This window comes from Ambystoma mexicanum, chromosome 5q (genome assembly GCF_040938575.1).
Source record: "Ambystoma mexicanum isolate Mex_15411 chromosome 5q, UKY_AmexF1_1, whole genome shotgun sequence".
Lineage (NCBI taxonomy): Eukaryota > Metazoa > Chordata > Amphibia > Caudata > Ambystomatidae > Ambystoma > Ambystoma mexicanum.
Genome location: NC_090933.1, coordinates 50,009,636 through 50,034,966, shown reverse-complemented (window position 1 = coordinate 50,034,966; position 25,331 = coordinate 50,009,636). Strand labels below are relative to the sequence as shown.

The 25,331-nt window shown below is 46.9% G+C and overlaps 1 protein-coding gene across 1 annotated transcript in view; it reads right to left on the bottom strand.

Moving 5' to 3' along the window:
* The window catches only part of MYO10 (myosin X), a 640,382-nt gene that overhangs the window by 349,362 nt on the left and 265,689 nt on the right, over nucleotides 1–25,331 (bottom strand). The window contains exon 3 of the mRNA XM_069620501.1: nucleotides 18,667–18,825. Within this exon, the coding sequence (XP_069476602.1) occupies nucleotides 18,667–18,825 (159 nt within the window). The remainder of the gene's footprint in view (nucleotides 1–18,666; nucleotides 18,826–25,331) is intronic.

Here is a 25,331-nt window from a genome sequence, read left to right as displayed (position 1 = left end):
GCCCTGTTTTGCATCATCAGCCATCCATGCAGGTGACGGTACGAGGAAGTGGGTGTGAAATGAGGGAGTTCAAAGAGAGTCCTGTTATCAAAGTTAATGATCTTGTCGAGAGGAAAGAAAGCGTAGTTGTGGAGATCAAAGAGGATGCTGGCACAGTAGTCCAGTTTAGAGACAACAAGAGTGGTTAGGAGATGCTTGGCAGTGTTGAAAGGAATGAGGGGCTGAATTTCTTAATAGTTAGAAGGTTGAGGGGAGCTGCTGCTCCCAGTATTGGAGATGAAAGTAGAGAAGGTGTGACAAGGGTCATAGATTACACTGAGGTGTCTAGCTAAAGAATAGTAAGGGAGCGTGCCAGGTGATAACTGGATCGGCAGAGGAAGAGATGAGCGCTTTTGGCATGGAAGAAGAGCTTGGTAGAGTTTAACAACAGTTGCAAAGCCTTCCAATATTCTATGGCAGAGAGACAGTTGGATTCTATAGAGAGATCAGAGGAGAGTTCAAGAAAACAGAAGATTTGTGTGTCATCTGCAAAGTGTTGGTAGGAGAACCCGAAGGAGGAGTTAGTGCCCGAAGAGCAGAGGTGTAGAATGTAAAGAGGGGCGGACCCAAGACAGAGCCTTGTGTAACACCAATAGTTAGAGGAGTGAGTTGAGAGGTGTTGTTGCTCCCAGGAAAGAGAATTGGAACGGTGCAAGGTAGAATTCAATCCAGGCAAGTGCTCGATCACGAATCCCAAGTTATCAAATGCATATGCATGTTTGAAGCACCTGACCTATTTTGTATACATGTATGTTGAATTATTGGCTGTAACGTTGGAATAATATGTCAGGCCCATGACCTTGTGTGTATGGATGTGAAGATACACACACAGGCAGCAACTAGGATTTAAACACCTTTATTGGCATCTACTAAATTACTGTGCAGCAGCCCCCAGCATACAACATAAAGCTACTGCTCCAACTGACTCTCGTGGAATCTCCCTTCGCACCAGAACATCCTGACACTCCACATTCTACATCATGCATTCAATCCACTCCGCTCAGCACCCAGCTCACTAAACAACAGGTATGTTCTACATTTTGTTGCATTGTACGTTGGTATTTGTTTAGAAGATAAACTCTTTTGTGTCTTAGCACTTTCTTTGCTTTTGTTTATTGGGAAATACTTAAGGTAGGTTGCTTCTATGCAGGAGGGTGATTGTTACCACCATGTTGTCTCCTTCCTATTTGCGACAAGATTTATTTTACGATTTTTGCATAATGACGTGACATTTGGCTGAACTCTAATGGGGAGCGAGTGAGTTTTCTAAACTCTGGGCCTGGCTACTAGCCTTTTTGTCCACCTCATTTCTTGTTAGGACTTCCGTTTTGTGTAGGGCTGCCTCCTAAAATGGCTTCTTGGAATGTGTGGTTTGACATCTTTGAAAGACAGCTTATTGCGTACACAGGATTTAGTGTACAGCAGTGTCCAGGTTGATCTAGATCCTTGAGTGGCTTTGAGCCATTGCACATTTCTGTGCATGGTGTGGTTTAGAAACATTTGGGACAATCAGTTACCACCTTATTCATGGTATTTGAACTATTTCAAACAGATGAGGGATCAAGTATTGGGGTAAAATGTGGTGATATGGCCTTACATTAAATTATCTAACCACATTTGCCACACTAAGAAACACATTCACACTGCAGTGCCACTTGCACTCACTAACCAATAGCTAACCTTCTCCAGAAATCACCTTCCCTATTTGTAGCTCCTTCCTTCTGTCTGCTGGTCGCTTTGTCCACCACCTCCACTTCATCTGACCTCACCCAAACAACCCACACCTTCCTGTTTCCTGTGCTTCTTTTTATGTTCCCCCTCTTACTTCCATTGGTTCACTTCCGCTAAACAATCTATCCCAGTCTCTCTCGGGTGGTGACATGATCAACTGAGATGTTAAATGGCTGGTTAAGGCTCGCCCATTTCTGTGCCTTGACCCTTCGTGGAATACTGATGTGACCTTAGTGTTCAGTGTCGGTGTCCATGTTAGAGATTACCCAACTTCTTGAGCCCCCCCGTACCTCGCAGATGGGTTTAACCCCTTTATGGGTCCCTGTCTGTTTACAAAGTCCTGCGTGGTCTAGGTTATGACTCGGTGGTGGTGGCGTCTTGAAGCTAACATTGGGAAACATTGTGAGATTCCTCCTGCTACCACCTAATGCTTCCTCTGCCAGCACACTCTGTCTCCACTGTCTCTCTCCTTTCCAGTGCGAGACGCTGGTAGCACAGAGAGGGAGGGTTGCTGTTGCCGACTCAGGTCCAGGTTTCCAAGAATGCGCTGATTGCCGGCGGCATTGCAGGTTTTCTTACTCTCTGCTGATGACCTTGGCTCATGGCTGTTTGGCTGACTCTACAAAGAGCAGGAAGAGTCTGGAGAGCATTTTGTGTAGGAGCCATGATGTGAGACAAACGTGGACTGCATAACCGCATGCCGGCACGATGGGGCGGGATATGAATTAGGCACCTCCACTGCCTCCATCCTCCTCAGGGTAAGCACTGGCTCTGGATAGCTCCCTGGTAGGCCTCTCACCCCTGGTTGAGAGTGGTTCCCACCCGCCCTTGACAGGGCCCTAGTACTGGCCCTGCCACAGACATTAAATTCATAATGCATGCTTTTTAGATTACAGCAGGCCCCCCAAACCAACCCACAAGGGTACGTCTTAGGTGGCTCCTTGAGATCAATTCTCAGTTTCACTGAACCACTTGCAGAGAAGTGTGCACTGTCAGAGGCCCATTCCGCCGACACTGCGGGAAATGGGGGCGTGGGAGCCTTCATTATCAGGAGACATGGTCCTGCGTGTGCATTTGATCTATTTCATGAAGATTATTAACTTACTGGGTATGTTTCGTGCCATTGCATACAATTTCATGTGCATTTTAAGTTGCACACAGTGATCGGCCGTGCAGGTTGAAAACCCATTGGCTGAATATTTCAGTGCAGTCAGTGATGGTCATCGTTTCAATCAACGCTGTGTCATAGATTTCCTAACCAGTCGGGGAGGCAGAGTACATAGTTAGTAGCAGAAGTCTCTAACCCTCCCCTAGACCCAAAGACCCGAGTTGTGATCCTGAGATCATCAGAGGCCAGGCTGCAATACCGATGTAGGAAAAAGTTGGACATTTTATGGAAAATATTTTAAGAATTTGATGCGATTTACTACTTTCAAAAATACATATTATTTAAAAAACATCAGACATCGTGGCAATCCCCCCCTCAGGCCATTTTCTGAGGGTCTGTGGAGGAGTTGCTTGTCTTGTCCTCAGCTAACATGTTGTCTATGTGGCTGTGTTCTCTCACTTCATCCGGGGAGATGTCCGCTCAGATGGAGGAGGGTTCCTGGTGAGAACAGGGGCGAGCCGGGTGGAGGAAGGCTGCCCCTTAGGAGTTCAGTTGTGTTGTGCACTCTTCTGTACTAATCATTCCATTTGGCTCTGCCCAGGTCCACCTCAGAGGGTTTCTCGTATGGACTTACGGTACCTCCCCAGAGTTCGAGGAAGGACATTTTCTAGTGATCCTCAAACGGTATAGTCCTCCACAACAAGACCTATGTCAGTTGGGTGTGGCCCATGCAGTTCTGTTTTTATCTTTGCATTTTGGGACTTGTAGTCCTCTTCATAATAGAAAAAGAAAAAGCTACAAGACAGAAAGAAAAGTAAACAGGAGTAGATGGACCCATTCAACACGGGATCTAGTTGAGAGGTATGCGAGGGGTAAACATGAACTGAGTGTGGGCCCGCAGCTGCCCACCCTCAGGGAAACAGGGCTTGACTCTCTGCGGTGGAGCTGATGTTGGATGGACAAATACCCCAAACCCCCTCGAGAGGATAGCTCAGGGGCAACGCGCTCGCCTTGGAAGCAAGACGACGCCGAGCAACACAGGTTCGATTCCCGCGTGCGCGCTTAGAAACCTCCGGGTATTAAGCGCGTTGTAAATGACCAATCGTAATCACCTTCTGGAGGAAACAAAGCCACCTTTACATGAGCTTAATTATGGGGCTAGCACAAACACCCATTCTACCCTCATAACACCAATGGAAGAGGGGGCCGACCACATTGAGGAGGGGCAGAAAGGATCCTGGTGGAAGCCTGGTTTATGGTGGCGATGGCAGAAGCAAGAGGAGGTGGTAGCGTTCAATAATAGAAGAGAGGGATGCCAAAGCATAGCTCTCAACTTAACTCACCCACCTTGCAATCAGCTAACTCACCCGCCAAGCACCCTATGCGCCTATTCACTTCAATGGGCTGTCACAAAATCGTGTGTTTTCACCCGCTTTTTCGCGACACAAAAGGTTGAGAGGTGTACTATAGGATTAACATATTTTAGCATGTGGCATACCTCGGATGCATGTAGTGGCTCAGTAACAGGAGACATTTCTGACATCCAACATCTTTTCTCTTACTGTCCCACGTGTGTACTGCAAAAAGAAAACTACAAGTCCCAGAAAGTGCTGGCTGCAAAGCCAGGGCCGGCTACGGCGGCCTCACACGCCCATGCCACGGGCCGCTTGGCTGCGATGCAGTTTCTATCGCATTCTGTTCCCGGGGGAAAAGGAAATTATGAAAATGCAATACCCCGGTGGCTTATCATCACTGGATCTGAAACAGCTGCTTGGAAGCTGCGCAGCAGAGCGTCTGCGTCGGTAGAAACAAAGGAAGTCTGAAAAGACGAAGGGGATTCCCCCGCAGGCACCACCGGCCCATTAAAGTCAACACCCCGACAGCTCCCCTCTTACCCCTCCCCCAGCCGCCAGCAGACTGCCCCGGGCCACCGTTCGCTAGTCTTCAGCGGTACTGACAGACGCTCTGCCGCCCGGCGCTGCTTGATGGCGTCATGATTCAGGAGGACGTGTTGCAAGACTAGATGACCCAAAAATGCGCAAATCTGAAGGGGGGATTTGCGGTCAGGTCTGCAAAAATGTGACTCTCAGATTCGTGTTTTTAAGCTGCTGGACCATAAAGATTGGGCGCAACATACAACCACAGTGTACCGACGGTGGATGAGGTGGGCAAGCAGGGGACTATTTAGGCCGGGGATTCTCTGTAGCCCCAGGGACTTCGCCAGGGCCGTTCAACCATTTGAAATGCAAGGGTCCTCAAGCCTCAGGGAGGCACCCAGCACCTGCCCCCAGGCTTGTAACACAGCAATGTATTCACTTCTCCATTTTCGTTGCTGGGCATACAATGTGCACTTTGCAGCGCTTGGATTACAAGCAGCATTGTCTCTTCCCACATGATATACAGAAGCGTTATCACCTCATTGCCTTTTAACACGGGTTCCTCCACATCAGCCACTTGCTGACAAAGAAGGGTTTGGCATTTAGTGGCAAGCGCCCTGCCGGCTGGCCGTCTCGTGATAATCGGCGGCTATTAACCTTATCTTTGTCGCCATTATAATGTATGCACCCCATGGGTGCCTCGGATGGTTTTCGCTGAGCAGGGGGCCCCCAACCATCATGTGTAAATGGGCCCCCTCGCATTATCAGCCGGGCCTGCATAGCCCACAGCCTTTGTGAATCCACGAGTGGTGGGCATCTAAGGGTGTTACACCATGGGGGCGTTCTAGAAGTGAGGACCACCTCATGGTGGCCAAGTTGATGATTGTGGGCAAGAGCTGACGGTTCCAGCACAGCTGTTTGCCTAGACTGAACCACTTCTGTGCTCTTCTTACCTAAAAGTAGTGTATGTTAAAACCTACTGTGAATAACCTGCATCTATAACAGCGCCTCGATTCCTCTGGGTTGTTTGTGCGCTTTATAAAATAAATAAATACGATCCGTATGCCCCCCCCCACCGCCCCGGCCCGCCCCGGGTGTCTCCGTTCCCATATCTACCAAACTGGGAGCGCATAAAAACTGCCCAAACAGCAGCATAAAGCGCTACATTAAAAAGGCGCTTTTAAATTGGCTGCAACGCGCTCCACTGACATTTTCTAGGACCAAACCAGCATGCAAGACAGGCACAGTGACTGGTGCTTGTTTAGGCTTTTGGGACAAGCGGATTAACCACGTCTGGTTAGAGCAGAGCTTCTTTGAAAATCACCTACTTTTCTCTGTGATTGAGGCTGGTTCAAGTACCTTCCTTCAATCTATGTACCTCCTCTTTTTTCACACACTAAGCATTTGTTGCAATGCTGCTGCAAGTATGTAATCACACACGAGGGTATTGTCCTTCCTCCCAAGGACAGTTATAGATTCGCCCGTTTTACATAAAAATATTACGACTAGCAAGATTCGAACCCACAAACTTTGCAGCCCGGCACACCAGAGGCCAAAACGGTTACAGGCTTGACATTCGAAAATAAGAGTGATGCTATTTTATGCCAGCATTGAGACCCAAAGGAGCAGGAGCCTTGCCTATATAACTGCCCTTAGTTTGTATTATAGCTCAGTCTGCGAGTAATTGTTAGAACACAGACTTGAATTCGGGAGGGCTCCTTTCGAGTTTGACAAAATGAGTAGTGTTGAGGTGGGTGCTGCTTTGTTTTGATACTCAAACTTTGTTCTGCTGAGCCTCCATTGAGTAAAAAAACTGTTGCCGAGCCCCCGCCCCAGAGGGTAAAAGTGTTGCTGGCCACACCCAGATCCACATCTGCTTATATTTTCTATTAAAAGCAGTCACTGTGCTGTGTTTTGGAAGTGCCTGGACTGCTTTGGGTCCACCCAACGTGAGCCAGCCCCACCGTTTTTTGAAGACCTCTATGGTTAAAGTGCCCTGAGGCAGTTCACTTTGTGGTGTGAGCTGTGCAAATAGCCTCTCTTTTTGCTGAGCGTCTGAGGGTTGACTTTACCCTCTCATGAAAGGCTTGGTCCTTGGTCATTTGTGGTTTTGGGTGGCGACTTCTGGAATTATCGTCTCCTGCGGGCAATACTCGGTATTGCATAAAAATAGTTTGGTTTCTTGAGGCGGTCTCTCAAGTAACATTTGGAACCCACTACTAGAAGAAAAAATGAACATCCTTGACTTCTAAAAGAAGATCAGATTACTTTTGTGTCAGTTGTAGCTATTACGGATCCAAGTTTTTTCTTGAAACAAAATCACTTTTGCTTGAAGAAATTTGTTAAAAAGAATAAGTACTATTTTCGTTACTTAATACGTACGGTGAAAGGCTTTAATTTGGAACAAATTCGAAAATGAATAAACTTTTCAGATTAAATGAAACTTGGCCTGTAATTTTGGGCAAAACGTGCATGTCACACACCCTGTGCATGCATCTTCCATTACATTTTAAAAAAAAAAAACTTTTATACAGAGTTAGAACTTTTGGAGGCTTTTAAAATAATTTAAAACTAATTTCAAACTAAATGTTTTTGCCTGCATTTCATTCCAAGCAAATGCTTTTTTCGGACAAGCTTCTTCAAAGGAATAATGCGAGTATTTAGAGTATAGAATAGCACAGAATAAAGGCTGACAAGTGTCATGTCCCAAGGAGAGATCCTCCAACTGGGGGCATTGGCTCCAGTCTCCATGTTTTAGATGCTGCCGTCTATCCATGTTGCGGGGTCGGAGGGGCTATGATCTTGATGTTACACTGCTCCTGTCAATGAGTAGTAAAGGAGGCACGCTATGACCGTCTACTTCCGATTTGGTATTCTACATATGCTTGCCATGGAAACAAGACGGGCTGGAGCAACACAGGTTCGATCCCTGGGTCCGTGCTTAGAAACCTCTGGGTATTAAGCGCGTTATAAATAACCAATTATAATAATAATTAAAATATTTAATTCTGAGGCAGGCAATTCAACTCCATTCATGAGGCGGAACAAAGGAAATGCTGGTTCGTAGGAATTTGGTGATGGCTGTTTAATCCTGAGCGTGTTTTGCAGGTGAAAATTAGAGGGTTACGAGTCTATATGCCACACGTGCCAACATATTCCAGTCGGGAGACATTCGTCCAGTCCTGTTTCTAACTTCGTATTTTGCGACTTGTAGTGTTGTGTTTACACAGGTAAATCCAGGAATACAAGTCCCAGAATGCAAACTTAACACCAGGACTGAACTACTGTTCCCCGAATGGAATGGATAATGTTGGCATGTAGGCAATATGGGCGTGCAAGATAGCTCAGTGAGTGGAGCATTCACCCCACACGTATATGTTCAGGCTGCAGGACACAGGAAGGGGTAGGGGCTGATGCGGCTCTCTGGGGAATTCGGTCAATTAATTCAGTGATTACATTTCAAAATGGTAAAAACTATTACGACAGAGCCTAGAACCGGGAGGAATGCACTGTTAAGCCTAAATGCAAACGTGCCTCATTCTAGTCGGAGATACTAGTCCAGTGCTGGTTTCAATGTTGCATCCTGTAGTAATGGGTGTACAACAGAGAAGTCCAGAACTACAATTCCCAGAATGCAGACGAAACCAGGAATGAAGTAACATCTCCTGACTGGAATGGGGCCTGTTGTCATTTAGGCATTAAGCACTTTATTTAAAGGTGATATTATAGGAATAGACCTACGAAACAGATGGGCAGCAATAACTTACCTCCTATAATCCGCAATCCACCCCCCGGGTCAAGGAGCTTAAGAACCAAAACAGCAGTTTGCCAGAAGAGCAAGGAAGCCACCAGCAAAACTGTCGGTCCCAAACAAAGAAGAAACTGCACTCCTTGCTGCATGCTGGCTTCTTCTCTGGGACTGTATGTAAAGTAACCTACATAATGAGGCGCTGTGCAGTCTCTGGCACCCATTTTCTTTTTCGATTGGTTCTTCTAAAGATAGGAAAACAAAACTGCTAAGTGACACACGCTGAGAAACATGGCTAGGACTAATACTTGGATAGCGCCAAGACCATAACTAGCAAATGAATCCATTGACCAAAAACACCCGCGCATCAGGTGTGCTCACCACAGAGTGGCAATCGTGGGCCAGGTTTGCCCTAGCCACTTGGCACCACCAGCAACTGTCCACGCGGGGCTCTTCTGAAGGCCCGGGTAAAGGGCATTGCCACGATTTCTCCATGGAGACTCTAGTGCATGGACAATGTCTGGACGTGGTGCATGGACTGGGAGGGTCAGCGACCGCCCTCTGCGGTGGAAGGGTTGTGGACTCACCACAGCACAGTCCTTTTTTTTGTTTTTAGTTAGGAAGAGGAAGACACAAAGGCAGATAGAAAAGGCTTTTTACCTCTTTGTTGATGGGCCAGCTCCACCAATGGAAAGCACTGTATCCGGGACCTTCCATTGGTGGCTTAGCAGGGTGTGCCCTTTACATTGGTTTGTCTGCATTGTATGTCAGGGTACATTGTGCCCTTAAGCCCTGGGTGTTTGGGTGGGTGGGTGAGCTAGTAAGGGAGTTGGGGCATTTATAGAGGGGCTCTGTGAGCCAAGACGTCTCTATTTTCTTTATTTTATTGCTGTTTCAGTATGCGCCAAATCACAAGAAAATAGCTTTCCAGCCCTGGGCAAGATACAATAGGGGTACTGCAATCAAACAATCATGGAATGGTGAATGCTCAATGCATATGTTATCTTGCATTTGTACAGCGCCTCCTGCCATAGGTTAGGGCGTCGGAGCGCTTTGCCTGTCATAGACTAAGGGGAGGAGTATGATAGAACACTCAGCAGTGGTAGGGAGAAGCAAAGTATATGATAACAAAGATATTTTAGTGCACGCTAGCAGAGCAGAAGGGCCAGGATACCCTAGGGCAGGTAACCTAAACTCATATGCGCCATGGAGGTCCTACTGAAGTAGTTTCAGATTAGCCACAGGCTGGAGTACTGAAACGTAGTCTACGCATTTCGATAGGGTGATGAGAACAGGACTTATTTCAGGGTTCTTTTGAACCTATTGGCAGGACCTAGTGGGTCTTCTTGACAGGACTTAGGTAGCTCATTCCACAGTTCAGGGGCAGAGGAAGCAGGGAATTCTAGATGCTAAACTCTCTACTGTTCTATGTTCCTTCTGTAGGTGAGTGTTCAGATCGGTTGGTCAGGTGGGACCCACGTGGAGCCTACCTTTTCCCCATGTTGCTGCAAGTCCTACTCCTCAGAGCACTGTAGATTCCCCAGACACATTTGAGATGTTGAAAATCACGATAGAGGAGGATGGCCTTTGGGGATAACCCATTGTACCCTGGGTGCAACACAGGATCACAAGGCCACTACATGCCTCAACTCGGGAAGTAACACGTGGAAGGAGCTCAGGGTTGACCAGCTTTGGACAGCTTGCGAGTGGATGCTCCAGAGGCGTGTGTGACACTCAATGGTGCTGAATGGGGAAGAGTTGCCCAGCAATGCCTTCACCATCACCCCCCCCCCTGCTCCTCGCATAGGCGCAGCAATGGTGTCTGTGCCATAGCAGGCGCTGAACAGGAGTCCATGTAAATGGATGTCTGGTGAACTTCTGAAGCATTATGGGTACTTTGTATTGTAGTTGTCATTTATACAGCGCCTTTTTCCATTATTATAGTCTCAATGCGCTGGAGGTGGGAACACCCTCGGCGACCGAAATGCAGGGTATTGGAGGTCACGGAGTAGGATTAGAATGCTTGTGTGCATTTGGCCAAATAAGGCTTAGCAGAGGTGGCCAGGCTCTGGTAGAAACCCCATGAGGTCAGGCATGAGGATGGGTGCTGAGAGGAGTCAGGGGATGGCGTGAGTGCTAGAGACCTGCTATGTGTCCAGCGTGCCCGAGTTTGTCATAGGTGTTCGCTGCATAATGATGTCAGGGGTGTTGAGGCACAGTCTGGTGTAAGTAGGCTTAAAAACATTGTGTCCAGTTAGCCCGAATTTTGTCATGGGTCGTAGCTGCTTTCTACCCGTGAGTGGATGGATAGCCATGCCTGCTGCGGCGGATGTCCACCGAAGCGGTGGCTTTATACGTACCAAGAGCCCCAATGGAGCTTATCTTTGATGTTGCTGTGTCATCAGGAAGTCTGTGGAAAAAGACCAGCTACCCTCGCAGACTCTTCTTGGCACTATGGGGATGGGGGGGGAGGGGTATGCTCAAGTCTTCTAAGCGCAGTAAACTGGCTGACCTAGTATATCTACCAGGCGGTTACCACAGGATTTAGGATAGTAGAGTTCTCTAGGTGCCATGGACCAGCTACCTTTACTGTCTTACTAGATATCTTCATGGTTCTATGTACGCTTCTAGCAGCCGTCTAATAACTGCGATATCGGGATACCAAGGCTGAGTTAGGATCTTTAGGTGTAATGGAGGTATTACCAGTGTAGATCTGGGGTGAAAGGTGGGCTAACATTATAGGGGCAGCACAAATGACCATACCCAGATCAATTTAATGCATACACTGGCCAACCTTCAGAAAGCCCATTACTGTTCTTGTAAGAGTGATATAGGTGCCAACCTGTTCTTCAGGAGGAATGAGACTACTAAACTACGCTGTTTCTTTTAATGCAATCCTGTGCTGAACTTCACAATGCTTCAAGTGTAACACCTTTCCTGTAACAATCCATCAAAGCGTTAATACAATTCCAATCCCACGAAAACAATCTCTGACAATCCATTTCCTTCCCCGGCAATCCATCTAAGTCTAACACGTTTCCTACCCACCCCCAAATCATCTAAATGTGGCAAATTCCTACCCCCAAAATAAGCATAAATGTAATACATTTCCAACTCCCTAGTCCCGCCGAGAATAATACACAGATAATACAATATATCTAGCATTTCTATCCAGGGGGTGCAGGGGCAATCTACACTGTTGTAACGTGAAGGTGGTAGAATAGGAAGGACTGGCAGGGTTAGAAATGAACATAGTAATGGCGGCACTCAACGCCTGTACCACCCTTACATGGAAAAACACTCAGATTCAACTTTGGAAGTATTATCAAAAAACACCTAGATTCAACTTTAGCTGTGCAATGGAAAAACTCTCAGATTGAACCTTGGGAGTACATTGAAAGAAACATGTAGGTTCAACTTTGGCAGTGAAATGGAAAAACACTCAGATTCACCTTTGGGAGTACAGTGAAAAACCACCTAGATTAGGCTTTATGTGTGCAATGGAAAAATACTCAGATTCAACGTTGCAAGTACAATGAATACCAGTTAGGCAATTTGGCTAGGTGCATGTAGGTGTGAGATATTAGATAGTAAGAGGGGGGTGGTTTTACTGTAGTACAGTAATGGCTGTATTCCCCGCCCACACCACACTTACCTTATCAGTTGCTGTAGGTTGTCTGCATCGGGCGCGCCAGGCAAACACAAGCAAACACGAAGTAGAGCTGCTCAGGGGGGAGCTGCCCTTTGCCTTATGGTCCTTAGTCGGCTGCCTGGGCATGGCTGCCCTGGGAGGTTTGCTGAAGGACACGTGAAGCAGGCACCAACCAATCCGACAGGGGAGTGGGCTGAATGGGAGGTGGGGAGAGGAGGGTCGGGAAGGGGGCTTAGGAGAGAGGCAAAAGAGGGGAAAACACCAAAATAAAGATGTTTAAAAGTCCAGGTTGGCACAGACAGGCTGCAGAAGCAAACTTACCGCTCTAGATGCATTGCCTCCACGAGGTGAGAGCTAAAGGGCTCGTGCAAGCAGGGACAGGAGAGAAAACTCTTGGAGGCCTCTGTAAAGGCCTTCCGGGCATGTGCAGCAGGCACCAATCAATCCAGCAGGGGAGTGGGTGGGATGGGAGGTTTTGGAGAGGCGGGTCAGGAAGGGAGCTTGGGAGAGAGGCAAAAGGTGCAAAAAACACCAAAATAAAGATGCATAAAAGTCCTGGTGGGCCCAGGCAGGCTGCAGAAGTGGCGTTACCACACTAGATGGATCACCTTCACAAAGTGAGAGCTAGAAAACAACTGCCTTCCAACAGGACTAGAAAACATAGGCATAACAGACACAGCACTACGCTGGACCAAATCATTCCTAACAGACAGAACAGAAACCGTATGGATAAAACCTTTCAAATCCACTCCACGAGTTAACGACTGTGGAGTACCACAAGGATCCTCACTATCTCCACTATATTTCAACATCTACCAGACCCCAGTCATCAGAATCTTCAAAAAATACAACGTTACATGTTACAACTACGCAGATGACACTCAGATCATCTACAAAATTAAAGACACCGATGCCGACCATTCAACCCTTACCGACTGTCTAAAAGAAGTCTTTGACTGGATGGATGCCAACAACCTGAAAATCAACCCAGGAAAGACAGAAATCATGATTGTATCCAAAGACCAAGAGAACGAAACAACCATCCCATGGCCTACGGAAATGGGAAACGCACCAACACCATTGAAGGTAGTAAAAAATCTGGAAGTCCTAATGGACAACAACCTAACCCTGGAGCCACAGAAAAATGCAACAGTGAAGAAATGCTTTTTTCTCCTCCGGACGGCAAGAAGAATTCTACCTTTCTTCTCCTTCGCGCACAAAACACTCACTATCGTCACCCTAATCATGTCTAAAATAGACTATGCAAACAGCCTCTACCTCTGAATACCTCCTGAAGAAACTGCAACAGATCCAAAATGCAGCAGCAAGACTACTCCTCAAACTATCCAGAAGAGATCGCATCACTCCTGCCCTAAAAACCCTACACTGGCTCCCCGTTAAACATCGCATCACCTTCAAAACAATGTGCATAACGCACAGGGCAATCAGCGGACAAGGAGCAGAATTCCTACAAAAGAAAATAAGTCTACAAACCAACGAGACCCCTCCGATCGAGCAACGAAATCCACCTGGAACTCTAACCATACCTCAAGAAAAAACTTGGAGGCACCTCCTTCTACCACTTAGCCGCAAAAACCTGGAACAACATCCCAAAGGAAATAAGAAACACTGAAGATCACCTGAAATTCAGGAAATCACTAAAAACCTGGCTCTACAACACCGCAGACTAAACCGGAAAAAGGAAACTGGTAAAAAGGATAACTAAACCGGAAAGACACGGACATCCCGGGTAGAGTAAAGCCCACGGCAGCTGGACGGGTGACATTGTATAGACAGGAACACAGGTGGCACGCACGGAGACTGAGTCAACTAACCCAGACAATCCCACTAACACTCTCGCCCGCCCCGTAACTTAATTACCGCCAGGTACCACGTTGGTGTGGAATTATCGAGACATTGGCAATCTACCCACTACCGGAGAGGTTGTCATTAGCAGATGCACTGGCCACTAGAGTCTAAATGGAGGATAAGGGGAGCCATGAGAGAGCATGTTAAACGCGGGGACTAGAGGAGTATGGAACCTGTATGCCAGTCAGACCCAGATCAGGACAGAGCCGCAACAGGGGAGACTATGCAAGCCGAGCGCTTCAATTCAGGATAGAGACGCAAACTAACCAACACTACTAACAATTTCCCTTTCTGCATACACCTCTCAAATTCCAAACCAAACACAACCAAAACCTACAGCACAACAAACCGCACAAACTTCACTACATTGCAACAACAAAACAAAAACACACATAGCCTTGCACAACAGTACACGACGACTACTGGCCACAAACACCCCAGACCCAGCCAACTGACCCACCGGGCTGAGGCCACCAACAGCACATCACTGCTCTCTTGCACTTTTCCTGCTTCCTCCCACTAACTCAACCTCCCCTCCTCTTTCAGAGCCGCTAGAGCGCAGGGGACCACTCCGGTGGTGATAGTGCGCGGTACAAATGTCCTTTATCATTAACATTAACATAGCTGAAGTTGGGCGCTTTTTTAAAGTTTTTTGTTGGAAGCCTTCTGAAGCTGGCGATCCATATTCCAAATGTATGGGTATACTTGTCAGTCTAACCTAATTAACGAAAACACCAATTCTTTGAATCTCTCGATAAAATAGCAAAACACCATTTGTTTTTGACCAAAAAAAATCCGCAATTGGAATTTTAGTACATCAACATTTTAATGTAAAAATGCAAACACATAAATGCCAACACAGGGAAATTCAGGACTACACGTCCCAGAATGCAAAAGTAGAACCAGGACTGGACTATCGCTACAACGGAATGGATAATGTTGGCATGTATGTAACTATCCATCAATGATTCATGTTCTAGCGGAGAGAATGACAATGCATTTACTGCCATGGGAGTTTGCTGTGTGTGCCTTTGTTTGGGGTTAAGTCTTTGTACTGGATGCTGGATACTTCCCATGGGCCTTCACTCTTTAGGATTGGCTGGGGGCGAGCAGCGCCCCAGGAGTGTGCTACGTTCCCAGTATCTCCAGCAAGTTTATTAATAACAAATAAAACAAGATCTTAGAAATGTAGTGAAAAAATAGAGGAGAATACTACCCAAGCAGCAGAAATAAAGCGCAAAATGCATTCACTTTGGGGGTCTTCAGGCATGGACCTCCTTCCGGCAGCCTTCGCCACGGGATTGGCCTCTAAGACCCTGCACAAACCCAATCTACCGGGTACATTTCTCCAAGACGGTGCCTAAAGAGCCGTATCCCTCCATGTTTTCAGCAGAACCATTTGACTATAGTCCGTGTACCCAAATGACAGTCAACTATTTATCCAGCGGTTATACAGAAATCTGATCAGGAGGGGGCGCTCGCGGACCATAATTTGAGGCACGTTCTGTAATGCAACACACACCCTGCAGGGTAAGACGGCAATAGGGAGCACCGTTCACCTAGCACACTTGACACCGCCAGTGATTTTTTTATGAGGCTGAGCAAAGTTTGCCGGGCGGACAGGTTACTCTTCTGAAGTCAAAGGGAGGCAGAACATGCCTCAAAAGATGGCGCGAACCTCCAAACGAGCGAGCGCAGCGACACGTGTGATCGCCAAATGCGACACAGGAGCGTATAGGCCGAGCGCCGCTTCTGAGAGCGAAAAGCTGCCTAGCAACGTATGTCACCCCCAGCCGCCATGATAATTGCCAACCAGGGGCCATGAGTGTTTAAAGGACTATCTCAATGGACATCTCCATATGCTGTGCACAAGTCACGCAGGGTAGTGGGGGGCGGGGCCGAGGAAGACAATAAGCCAATTAAGGGGCGGAAAACTCAAAGACGGAAACTCAAAGGGGAGCTGATCAAAGCTAAAGCGCGCAGGAGCGGAGAGCTGCACCCTAACAGGACAAGCAAAAGAGTTGTCACACCACCACGCAGTGCTGCCCAGGCCTTGCCTTCTAAAGTGTTATATTTTAGCATTTTTGGGGAGGGGCTCACTCACTGTATGCAGTAGATTGCGCACTGTATGAATCAACATTCACTGTCGACGTTTTATTTTCCGAGATTTTATTCGGTTATTTTACGAAAACGGTGGTGAAGTAACTGCTCAAAACAATCCGAGGCCATAAACCAGGGTTAGAAGGTCCCGCGACCTAAGGAGCTGGTAGACTCGTTACATTGGCGTCGGTGACTAATTTGTGGTGCGGTTTGGAAACTACGCCTCTGCTCCCACATCAAAGCAACCTGAGGTAATTACAGAGGGCCGCTCACTACACAATGGAACAAAAAAGGCACTCGGCATAATCACGTTCTCTGTAAACAAAAGCGCACATTGCATAGGCAATGTCAAGGGCTGCCAGTAAAGCCCCAAGTGCACACCCCTGTGGGTAACTACTCGAGGGGCTCCATTTCTCTAACTTAGTAACTTCCTTGCAGAAAGGGGCCACTGCCTCCTCAACAGGACGCCTCGGCCATTCTGCACAGTTTCTGAGGTGCAAAAATACTCCTGAAATGGAACTGACAGGGCAGAGGTGCGTTGGGCGGATAGCTCATACATTAAGTGCTCCCCTCAGACATTGGGCCCGTCTTTTGAATCCTGCAGCAGGGTCGACTCAGCCCTTCATCCTTCCAAGGTTGATAACTAAGAATACCACGAAATTGGATTATTACAGCGCTTAGAAGGAGGAATATATCATGCACCAAATGATCTCTGCCAGTCACTTAGCCTGCAACTCACTGCCTACTCTTAGCACTTACCCCCCTCATCCCCCTCTAACTCTGCACGTGCACGCTCTAAATGCTGGCATGGCCTAGTAGGACGGCCTCTCACTATCACTGTTATATTTGCCTTTCCCTCACATGTTCCCCCCCATGTTGCCCTGTGGGCGCTGTGAAACACAATAAATACAAATAAATAAATAAATCAAGTGAAGCATTATAAAAGAGCATACATTCATTGTTTTCTATTGCTACCATACGGTGTCCTTCAGACCCTTATTCGTTCTCTTTGATGGCAAGCAAGTGGAAGACATCAGCTCAAGAAATCAGCCTTTAACTACCGCCTGTGGAGCATGGCACTGTGTGTAGGAAATGTCAGGGGATAGGTCTATATTTTGCTCTCTGCTGGGGCATATAGCGCTTGCGGACTGTGCAACGGGCTAAGATCCCGCAGTCCATAGACCTCTTCCGTAGGGGAAGTAGCAGGATCCCCGGGCAATGGCAATCCTTTTATCCAGGGTGTATGGATAAACGGCCGTGGATACGGGCACGGGACCTGAAAGCAAGCGCACTTCTCGCCAAAGCAGGTGACCAACATAGATACAGGCATTACCTTTGGAAAATGGTCATAGAGGAAGAATTATTCATCCCTGTGAAGTTGCAGAAGAAAAGCCCTGGTTCCAAATTGCCAGGAGCTACTTAGCGCCTGCTTTTAGCCTAGAAGCGCCTGTTGAGCTTGACACAAAGCGTTACCTGGAGCTACTTTTGACTTCACAGGTCGACTGGTACCATACAAGTATACCTATGCAATATTAACACTGCGGGTTTGGGAATGTGTATAAATGAGCATTAGAACACATTACACACACAATGGGTCATATGTAATGGACAAAAGGCTAAAGTGCACATGTCATGTGGAAGCTACATGTGTGGCACGCTATGCTATGAACTAGCTCTTCTTACCCTAGAACAGTGGTCTACAAACTGGGGGGGCCCCATATTCTTTACAAAGGTATTAGGATGAATGTGCTTTATATAAAATACAAGCAAATGTTCTACTGCTTATATTTTCTATTAAAAACAAGTCACCTTGATCCTTTATTAAAGAGCCTTTGGCCCCACTGGACATCCTTTGGGTCCCCTAGGGTTGGGCAACCGCTAGGTGGTTGGGGACTCAGAAACAATGTTTATTCAAGAGTGGGGGGGGGCTCAGTATGAAAATGTTTGAATACCACTGCCCTATAGGGTGGCGCCTGCTTACTGAGCAGTTACCCTCAAATCCCTTTTTTGATCCCTGCAGGTAATAAAGCCACACCAACACAACAGCATGAAACTAATGGCACATGCTTCAGCACCCCTAACTCTGAGAAAAGGGACACATTTAAAAGATAAACAGGGACGGTGGAATAAGGAAAGATTCCACAACATGCATCCAAGCGAGCGGGGAGGTGGGAGAGAAAGTAAGAGAGAAAAAAGAAGTAGTAAAATAAAGAAACGATAGAATAAACCTTGTACAAAGAGCATCCTGAAGTGAGTGTGTTTAAACATTTCTGTACAAATCAATAAGGTTCAGGGTGTGCTGGACCAAGAGCTGGTTGTAGGGCATGGTAGGACTAAACAGCTGACTTGGGTACAAGCTGAGGGGAGCAGCAGTATGCCACTCTGCCAAGGGTGGCAAACATTGCAGAGCCCTACTGGGACACGAGAACCGCTGATGCTGCCCTGACCAGAAAAGCTACTAACTGGAGCGGTGATTGGGGGAGACTGCACCAGCCCAACCAATTAGTGCTAGACATTTTTTTCTTCAAATGACAACACTCACGTAAATTTTGTTTTGATGATATCGCTGGAAAAGATTATACATGATGGAGCCTTCGTGGAGGTCAACCAGTGCCGCCATGTCTTCCACTCCCTCCACGCTTGTCGGATGCATGGCTGCCACTTTTTGCCGGGTGATCGTGCTCTGTTTGTAGGTGAATACCTGAAACAGAAAAAAAGAAACCGTGGCTCAGAAACACAACCACAGCACGCCCACCACACCACACATCTCTAGACGCACGCAGTATGTTCAACGTATCTCGGCCTAAGTTCCACAGAATGTTTTTCCCCATTCCAGTCCAGGCTTGTGGAGTCTGCACACAACCTCTAATGTCAGCGCTCCTACTTTCAACGCCATCTTGCACCTGCTGCCCCAGGTCTTCAGAAAGACGCACCCATCTGACCCCCGGCTCTAAAAATGAACACCCCCTTTATTAGACTTGTGGGTTGCTTCATTTTGCATATACTATTTTTGGCTAGCCTAATATCTTTGACCATTTTTGGGAAAGTATCAAGTGAGGCTCGTCATTGAGGAGGAGTCCACCAAGGGCGATCACCATTCCTTTGTGTGTGTGAAGCTTGCCAACAAATCCAGCTCTTCCTAAATGTCCTCCATCGTGGACCAGAGTCACGTGGCTAGGGTTTTCTGGAATTAAAGGCGATGTCAAAAAGCTCCTCTGTGTCTTACACAACGAGGACTTGATAAGAGGTGGTCATGGGGAGGAGTGTAGAAATTGAGCATTTTACAAACATGTTGCCCTACAGTTTCACGTTTCTGGATTTTGTTTTAAACCTGCAAAATAGTTCCAAAAGTCACCAAAATGATTTCTGCCGCACTTTTTCTCAACACACTAAGCAAACGCTAGGATTTTCAACTTACTTTGCATGATAAAAATCTGCAGAAAAACTTTTACCGAAGATTTCTGAACTAAGCAAAAACTCTTTGCTTGAGTTTACCTTGTATTACTGCTAACATAATCTACAAGTTAACTTTTGCATGCAATGCCCTCAACAATTTGCTAACTCTTCATCTGAAATGTAATCCTTTTTTTGCCATTAAAAACACCCCTGCAGTTTCGCTGGGGATTTTACCAGAAAACTAAGTGAAAAACTTCCACAGTTGTCCACTTACGTGGATAAAATATTTTACAAATGATTTTTGTGTGCATTTTTGAAAATAATTTCAGCAAATTGTCCAGATCTGATTTTGAAAATAAACATTATATTGCAACTTCCTGGAAAAATATGAATTGCGCCCCATCACGCAAGTAGAATTGAAATATAATACACCCTTGGTTACAGAACCGCTCAGCGTCCTTGCCCGGAAGCAAGTCTTCCAGGGGGGCGGAACGCCAGGCATTATACTGCACCCACAAAAGAGGTGTCTTCCCTCCATGGCAGCGAGGGTCTGCCCTGTGGATCGCGACCAAGGGTGCTGCAGCTGCTGCGAGAAGGACCTGTCAGAGGCAGGATCTAAACAGGAAGTGAGTAGGGTTCGGTTTTCCTCTTTGCCTGCCGGAAGGGGAGGGGCTTTGCTCAGGTAAGTGTGGTAGGTATCCCCATCCCTTTTTTTGTTTTGGACCCACCTGTGAGGTGGGTTCACCCCGTTGGTTTGGACTGGTACGAGGAAGAGGGACGAAGGGGAAATGGCTAAGGAGTCACACCCGCACCACACATGGGTAGGGTGACCAGACGTCCCTGTTTTGCCGGGACTGATCTGGTTTTTGCTGCTCTGTCCCCCTTTCTCAAGAAGATTCCGTTTCCATTGGAAACTGCAAAGGTCCTGTTTTTTTGTAGTAGGTCTTCATAGCTGACAGGCAGGAATACACAATCTCACACAGAAGAAATGCTCCGTTTTACAACTTAAGATAGTGTTCGCTTGTGATGAATTCATTATAATATGTGTTTCTTTGATCAGTAACACTTAAACACATTTCTGCTCCAAACGCTACTGAAGTGTAGTGCCATCACAACCACTTTGAAGAGGTAGTCCTCCTTTTATGTCAGTTGCCCTGTCCCGTTTTATTACTTTTTAAATCTGGTCACCATACTCATGGGTCAAACTCGTGGCCATAGCATGTTATGATGTGACAGGCTGCACCACGCCCATAAACTAGCACTTCTGATTTAAAGAGCCTGCTGTTTTAGCCAATCTTCAAAGTTCACAACCTACCACACCCCCGAGACACACACCCTCTTGCTCAACAGTTCAATATTTCCAACATCTATAAATGACATGGCCGTACGTACAAAACTGCACACTTAAAAAATGCATCAAAGTGGTCAGAAATGATTTTACACAAGAACACGAACCATGGCTGCCATCTGAGCCGTGCCATAAGGGCCATTGCCAGTACTTTAGTGGCATTCAAACTTGAGCTAGCGTTCTTAGGGGGAATGGCCTAGCAGGAATTCAGTGCCACAATTAAGAGGCAACACTTGCCTCACCTGACTGCAGCCTGTTACGTGGGGTGCGAAGGTTATGATCCCTGCATATCTAATGAAAGGGGTTCTGGCATGAGGTTGGCGCTGCGTGACACAATTAAAAGGCAAGGCTTTTTTTGCAAAGCCTGAAGTTCTCGCTTCCATGCGAAAACTCCAGGCTGTACAAAAAAAGCCTTGCATTTTCATTGTGTCGTGGCCCCCTGCCAGACACCCCTTTCATTAGAGATACAGGGATCATCACCCCCCTGCATCTCTAATGAAAGGGGTGCCTGGCAGGGGCTCGGTGTAGTAACAATATGAAAAGGCGAGGCTAAAGCCTGAAGCTCTTGTTTGCACGCGAGAGCTTCAGTCTTTAGAAAAAAAAGCGGAGGCTTCTAGGAGCCATGTGGGCTGGGGTTAGCAGGGGACTTTAGGAAGCCCCAGCAGGTCCCCAACTCTGACACCATTTTCAGAGCCGGCGGGGCTTTGCCCTGACCCACTTAATGCATTGGCCATTGCCACCTGCGGTTGCTTTTTTGCAAACCACTTAGGATTCTGGGATTTGTAGTTTCACTTTTCCCATCATACATTTGAATGCACTGCATGCTGAAGGCTGTTAGCTTAAATCCATCACCAGAAGGTGCCTTCGTGATGCGGGGTCAGTTGGCAGCTGTGAGCTAACACAACACGGAACTAAAAAGAGTTGTTGTACTGAAAATTAAAGTAGGACATTGGGTCATCTAAAAAAAGAAAAAAAGCATTGTTCAAAAACTCCTTAGCTCTGCCATATGCAACAGGGCACTTTTTTTTACCCAGGGTCGCCCGGCGGCCCCGCTTCTTTTCACTACAGAACAAGTGCAATAAATCTTTCGAGGGGCAACAGTTCTAGACGTGAACTCAAGTGGGAAATCGAGGGGCCCCGGGATCGCATTACAGGCTGAGGAATGCAGCATGCCACAGAGAACTCGGTGAAACCAAAATGTCTGCCACAGGCACAGGGACACCAGCAACACACCGGCTCATTACCTCTTTAGGGAATACAAACATTAACAGCTTTTAGCGTTGGGGAACAGGACAAATGGACACAGCGAAAAAAGGTGTTGCCATGACACGTGGTCCACATTTATATAACGGTACACGTAGGCGAGCAAGGGAGGTTTACACAAATTGACTGGGTTAATTTCACACCTTGGTGGTGTTATGTTTTCATTAGCATAACCCCCCCCCCCTCCCGCGCACTTCTCCACACGAAATTCACACCCATTCCACGGAGGCAGGTTTCCGTTTCTATTTCCGTATGACCGAGAACACGTGACAGCAGTGCGTAGTGCCAAGACGTTTAGGCCTAGAAAACTCAGTTTTGATTCCCAGACGTACTCACGCCACGGCTGCCGCCATTAATGCTAGGCTCAAACAGGACGACCATGGAGCAGTGCTGCCAGCGTGTGACAGTTTTCTGGGCCATTATGGGGCATTTAATGCTTTGCAGCTGCAACTTTTTGCAATTTTTTGTTTTTTTGCGCCACCATCATGTGAATGTTTTCGGTTGAACAATGTATGGTGTTTGGATGCAGAAATCCACAGACCGTTTGGGCAAGCAGTGACACACGCTGTAAGAGCTGCGTATCCAAAGCCATGTACCTCGTGTGGAACTGGACTGCAAACTTTGAAATCCAGCGCCCAAATCAGACCACAAGGCCAAACATGTAGAGCACATTGCATGATGTTCGGCACTTTTTAACCTTTTCACTTGGGACGTATATGTTCACAAAAAAGTGGGCAATTTTGCTCTTCTTTGTGCCTGCCCGAATTACTGATGGATGTCCTTCCCTCATGGCCCATCTGGGCAATCATTTCAATATGCCTCTGGCACACGATGCCCCTTTGATTCTTGGCTGATCTTGGCACTAAACTTTCATTGGCATGGAGAAGTACAATGAGCCCGCCTACTTCCATGTGACCAGGGCACTTTCAGCAGATCCAGGAACTGAAATAGTGGTCTGTGCTAGCCCCAAGGCAGCCACTGGGCTTTATCCAGGCTGCTCTGGCCAAATCTGCAAAGTACAAAGTTGTACACTTCGCTTGACAAAGCACAGTTAATGAAAAATGTATTCAACTTGAAGCCTTTTGAAATGACAAAAGCTGTTTCTTGTTACAGGGACCCCCTACCAACTCCTGCTGCCCAGGCTGTGCTTAAAGGAATACATGTTCGCGTTACTTTAATTAAAGTATTTCTGATTTTATGAAAGGACATCCACACATGCATTCAGGTGAATGGCGCGCACACTGCCAAGACCTGCCGCTGGATACATGATCAAGTTAAGCCGGAGAACGCAATCGCCACACGCACCCACCTAAGCTATAATGCAAACCACTGTCCCATTGCATTTGGGTTTATTCGAAGAACAGGGATGTTAATTCCAATCAAAAATGACTTACAATAACACACTTACAGATGGCGGAGGCATATTCTTATACTTCGGGTTTGCAACCCAGATGCATTTTTTAAAACAAGATATAATAAGATCATTTTAGAAAGTACATTTCGGGTGAGTACTCTAAATCACCAGTCCTACTGAAGCGTGGGCAGTCAGCACACAGCTTCATACCCAGCGAAGGTGGTGAAGGCCCCCCTCCCATCCATGCTTGTCTTAGCCAGGACCCGTGTTGTATGCCATCCAACAGCCCCATGATAGATCGCATCCCCTGGGCAGGATTAGGTGATGGCATCTGGCATGGGGATGCAGGAACGCGTACAACTGGATCGCCCCCTGATTGGGTATGACCGGATGGCCGGCACGAAAGTTGGAAAACCTACAGCTCAAGATAAAGGCAAAGCCCTTTAAAATTCAGCCCTCTGTTTTATAGAGATTCACGTTGTTTGGTTTGTGTATCCGATTGTCCGGCAAAAAGATGCGCGCTTCAGCCTTCTTCTGCTGCTCTGTCTCGTACCATATGAATTTGGGAAGTCACTTTCCGAGGGCTTTACCTTCACACCCATCGGCCTGGAGCCACAGAGATCTTGCTGACACTAACACGCCTTAAACCCTCCCTTTAAACGTGTAGTACTTTACTATTTGCGCAATACAAAGTGTGCCGTGTAAATTAAGTAAATACATAAACTAGATCAGTCTTCCTACTCACCCAAATGGTCACCCAATGGGTCAGAAACGTAGACAGGGTGGAGGCGTGAGTGGGAATTTAAAAAGGTTAATGTCCCTGTGGTGGGCCCAACTACATTAGCTTCAGGCCCCACTTACTCACATGGCTGCCCGTCGGGCAGGTCATGCACACACTGCAGTGGGATGAATGGTGTCTCGCTTGGGCTGGACACTGAAAGCGATGCCTACTTCCTTCGCAGCAGCTCGAATCAACAACCATGTCCTGTCTGATTAATTCCGGTTGGACAATAGGCTATCGGCGTGCCACGCGGCCCATGAATAAGTCCTGCGTGGTAAACAGTTGATAATGCTTTTCATTCCTGAACTAAACCAATTAACACTACCCTGCAGTTCCAGGAGTGGCGTGGGGCACCAGTGGGCATCACGGGAGCGTGGGCCATAGAGAAGACCAATGGCAATGTTCGCTGACTGATAAAGAGATCAAACCGGGGAGGCCCAAGGAAAGAAAACATAATATTGCTAACCACCATACAAGGAATTGCAGTCTAAATACCAAACAATCTACGCAACCTCAGCATAAGGATTTCCCCCTTCCAACCATTAACCTTACTAAAACGCTCAATTTTCCTGCAAACACACCACACGCCTACTAAATACAACACCCACCCACAAGACCAGCTCTAAAATCATACAGAAAAATACGCACTTCATCCAAGAGCTGACTCAAACACAACCCCATACCATAGACACACAAACAACCTATGCAGACAGACCCACGCAAACACCCACCAACCGATACCACCTAGAACCAAATCCAACAGAGCGTAATCATTTTATCTTAACCGAAAATACCAACACAACAGAAAAAGTATCCTTGAGCTACCCCTGTCCTCATAAACATATTTATCCCTCCCCTCTTTCTTCCCAGATCCGCCAGAGCACCCGAAGACCATGGGAATGGCAGCAGTGCGTGAAATGAATTATATTAACATAACATCTTTAACTGCTTTAAAGAGCACGTTTGAGGTAGGGTGACCAGGGTTTCAAAATAAAAAAAACGGGACAGGCCACTGACATAAAAGTAGGACAACAATTCTACAGTGCCTACCATTACTCCAGTAGT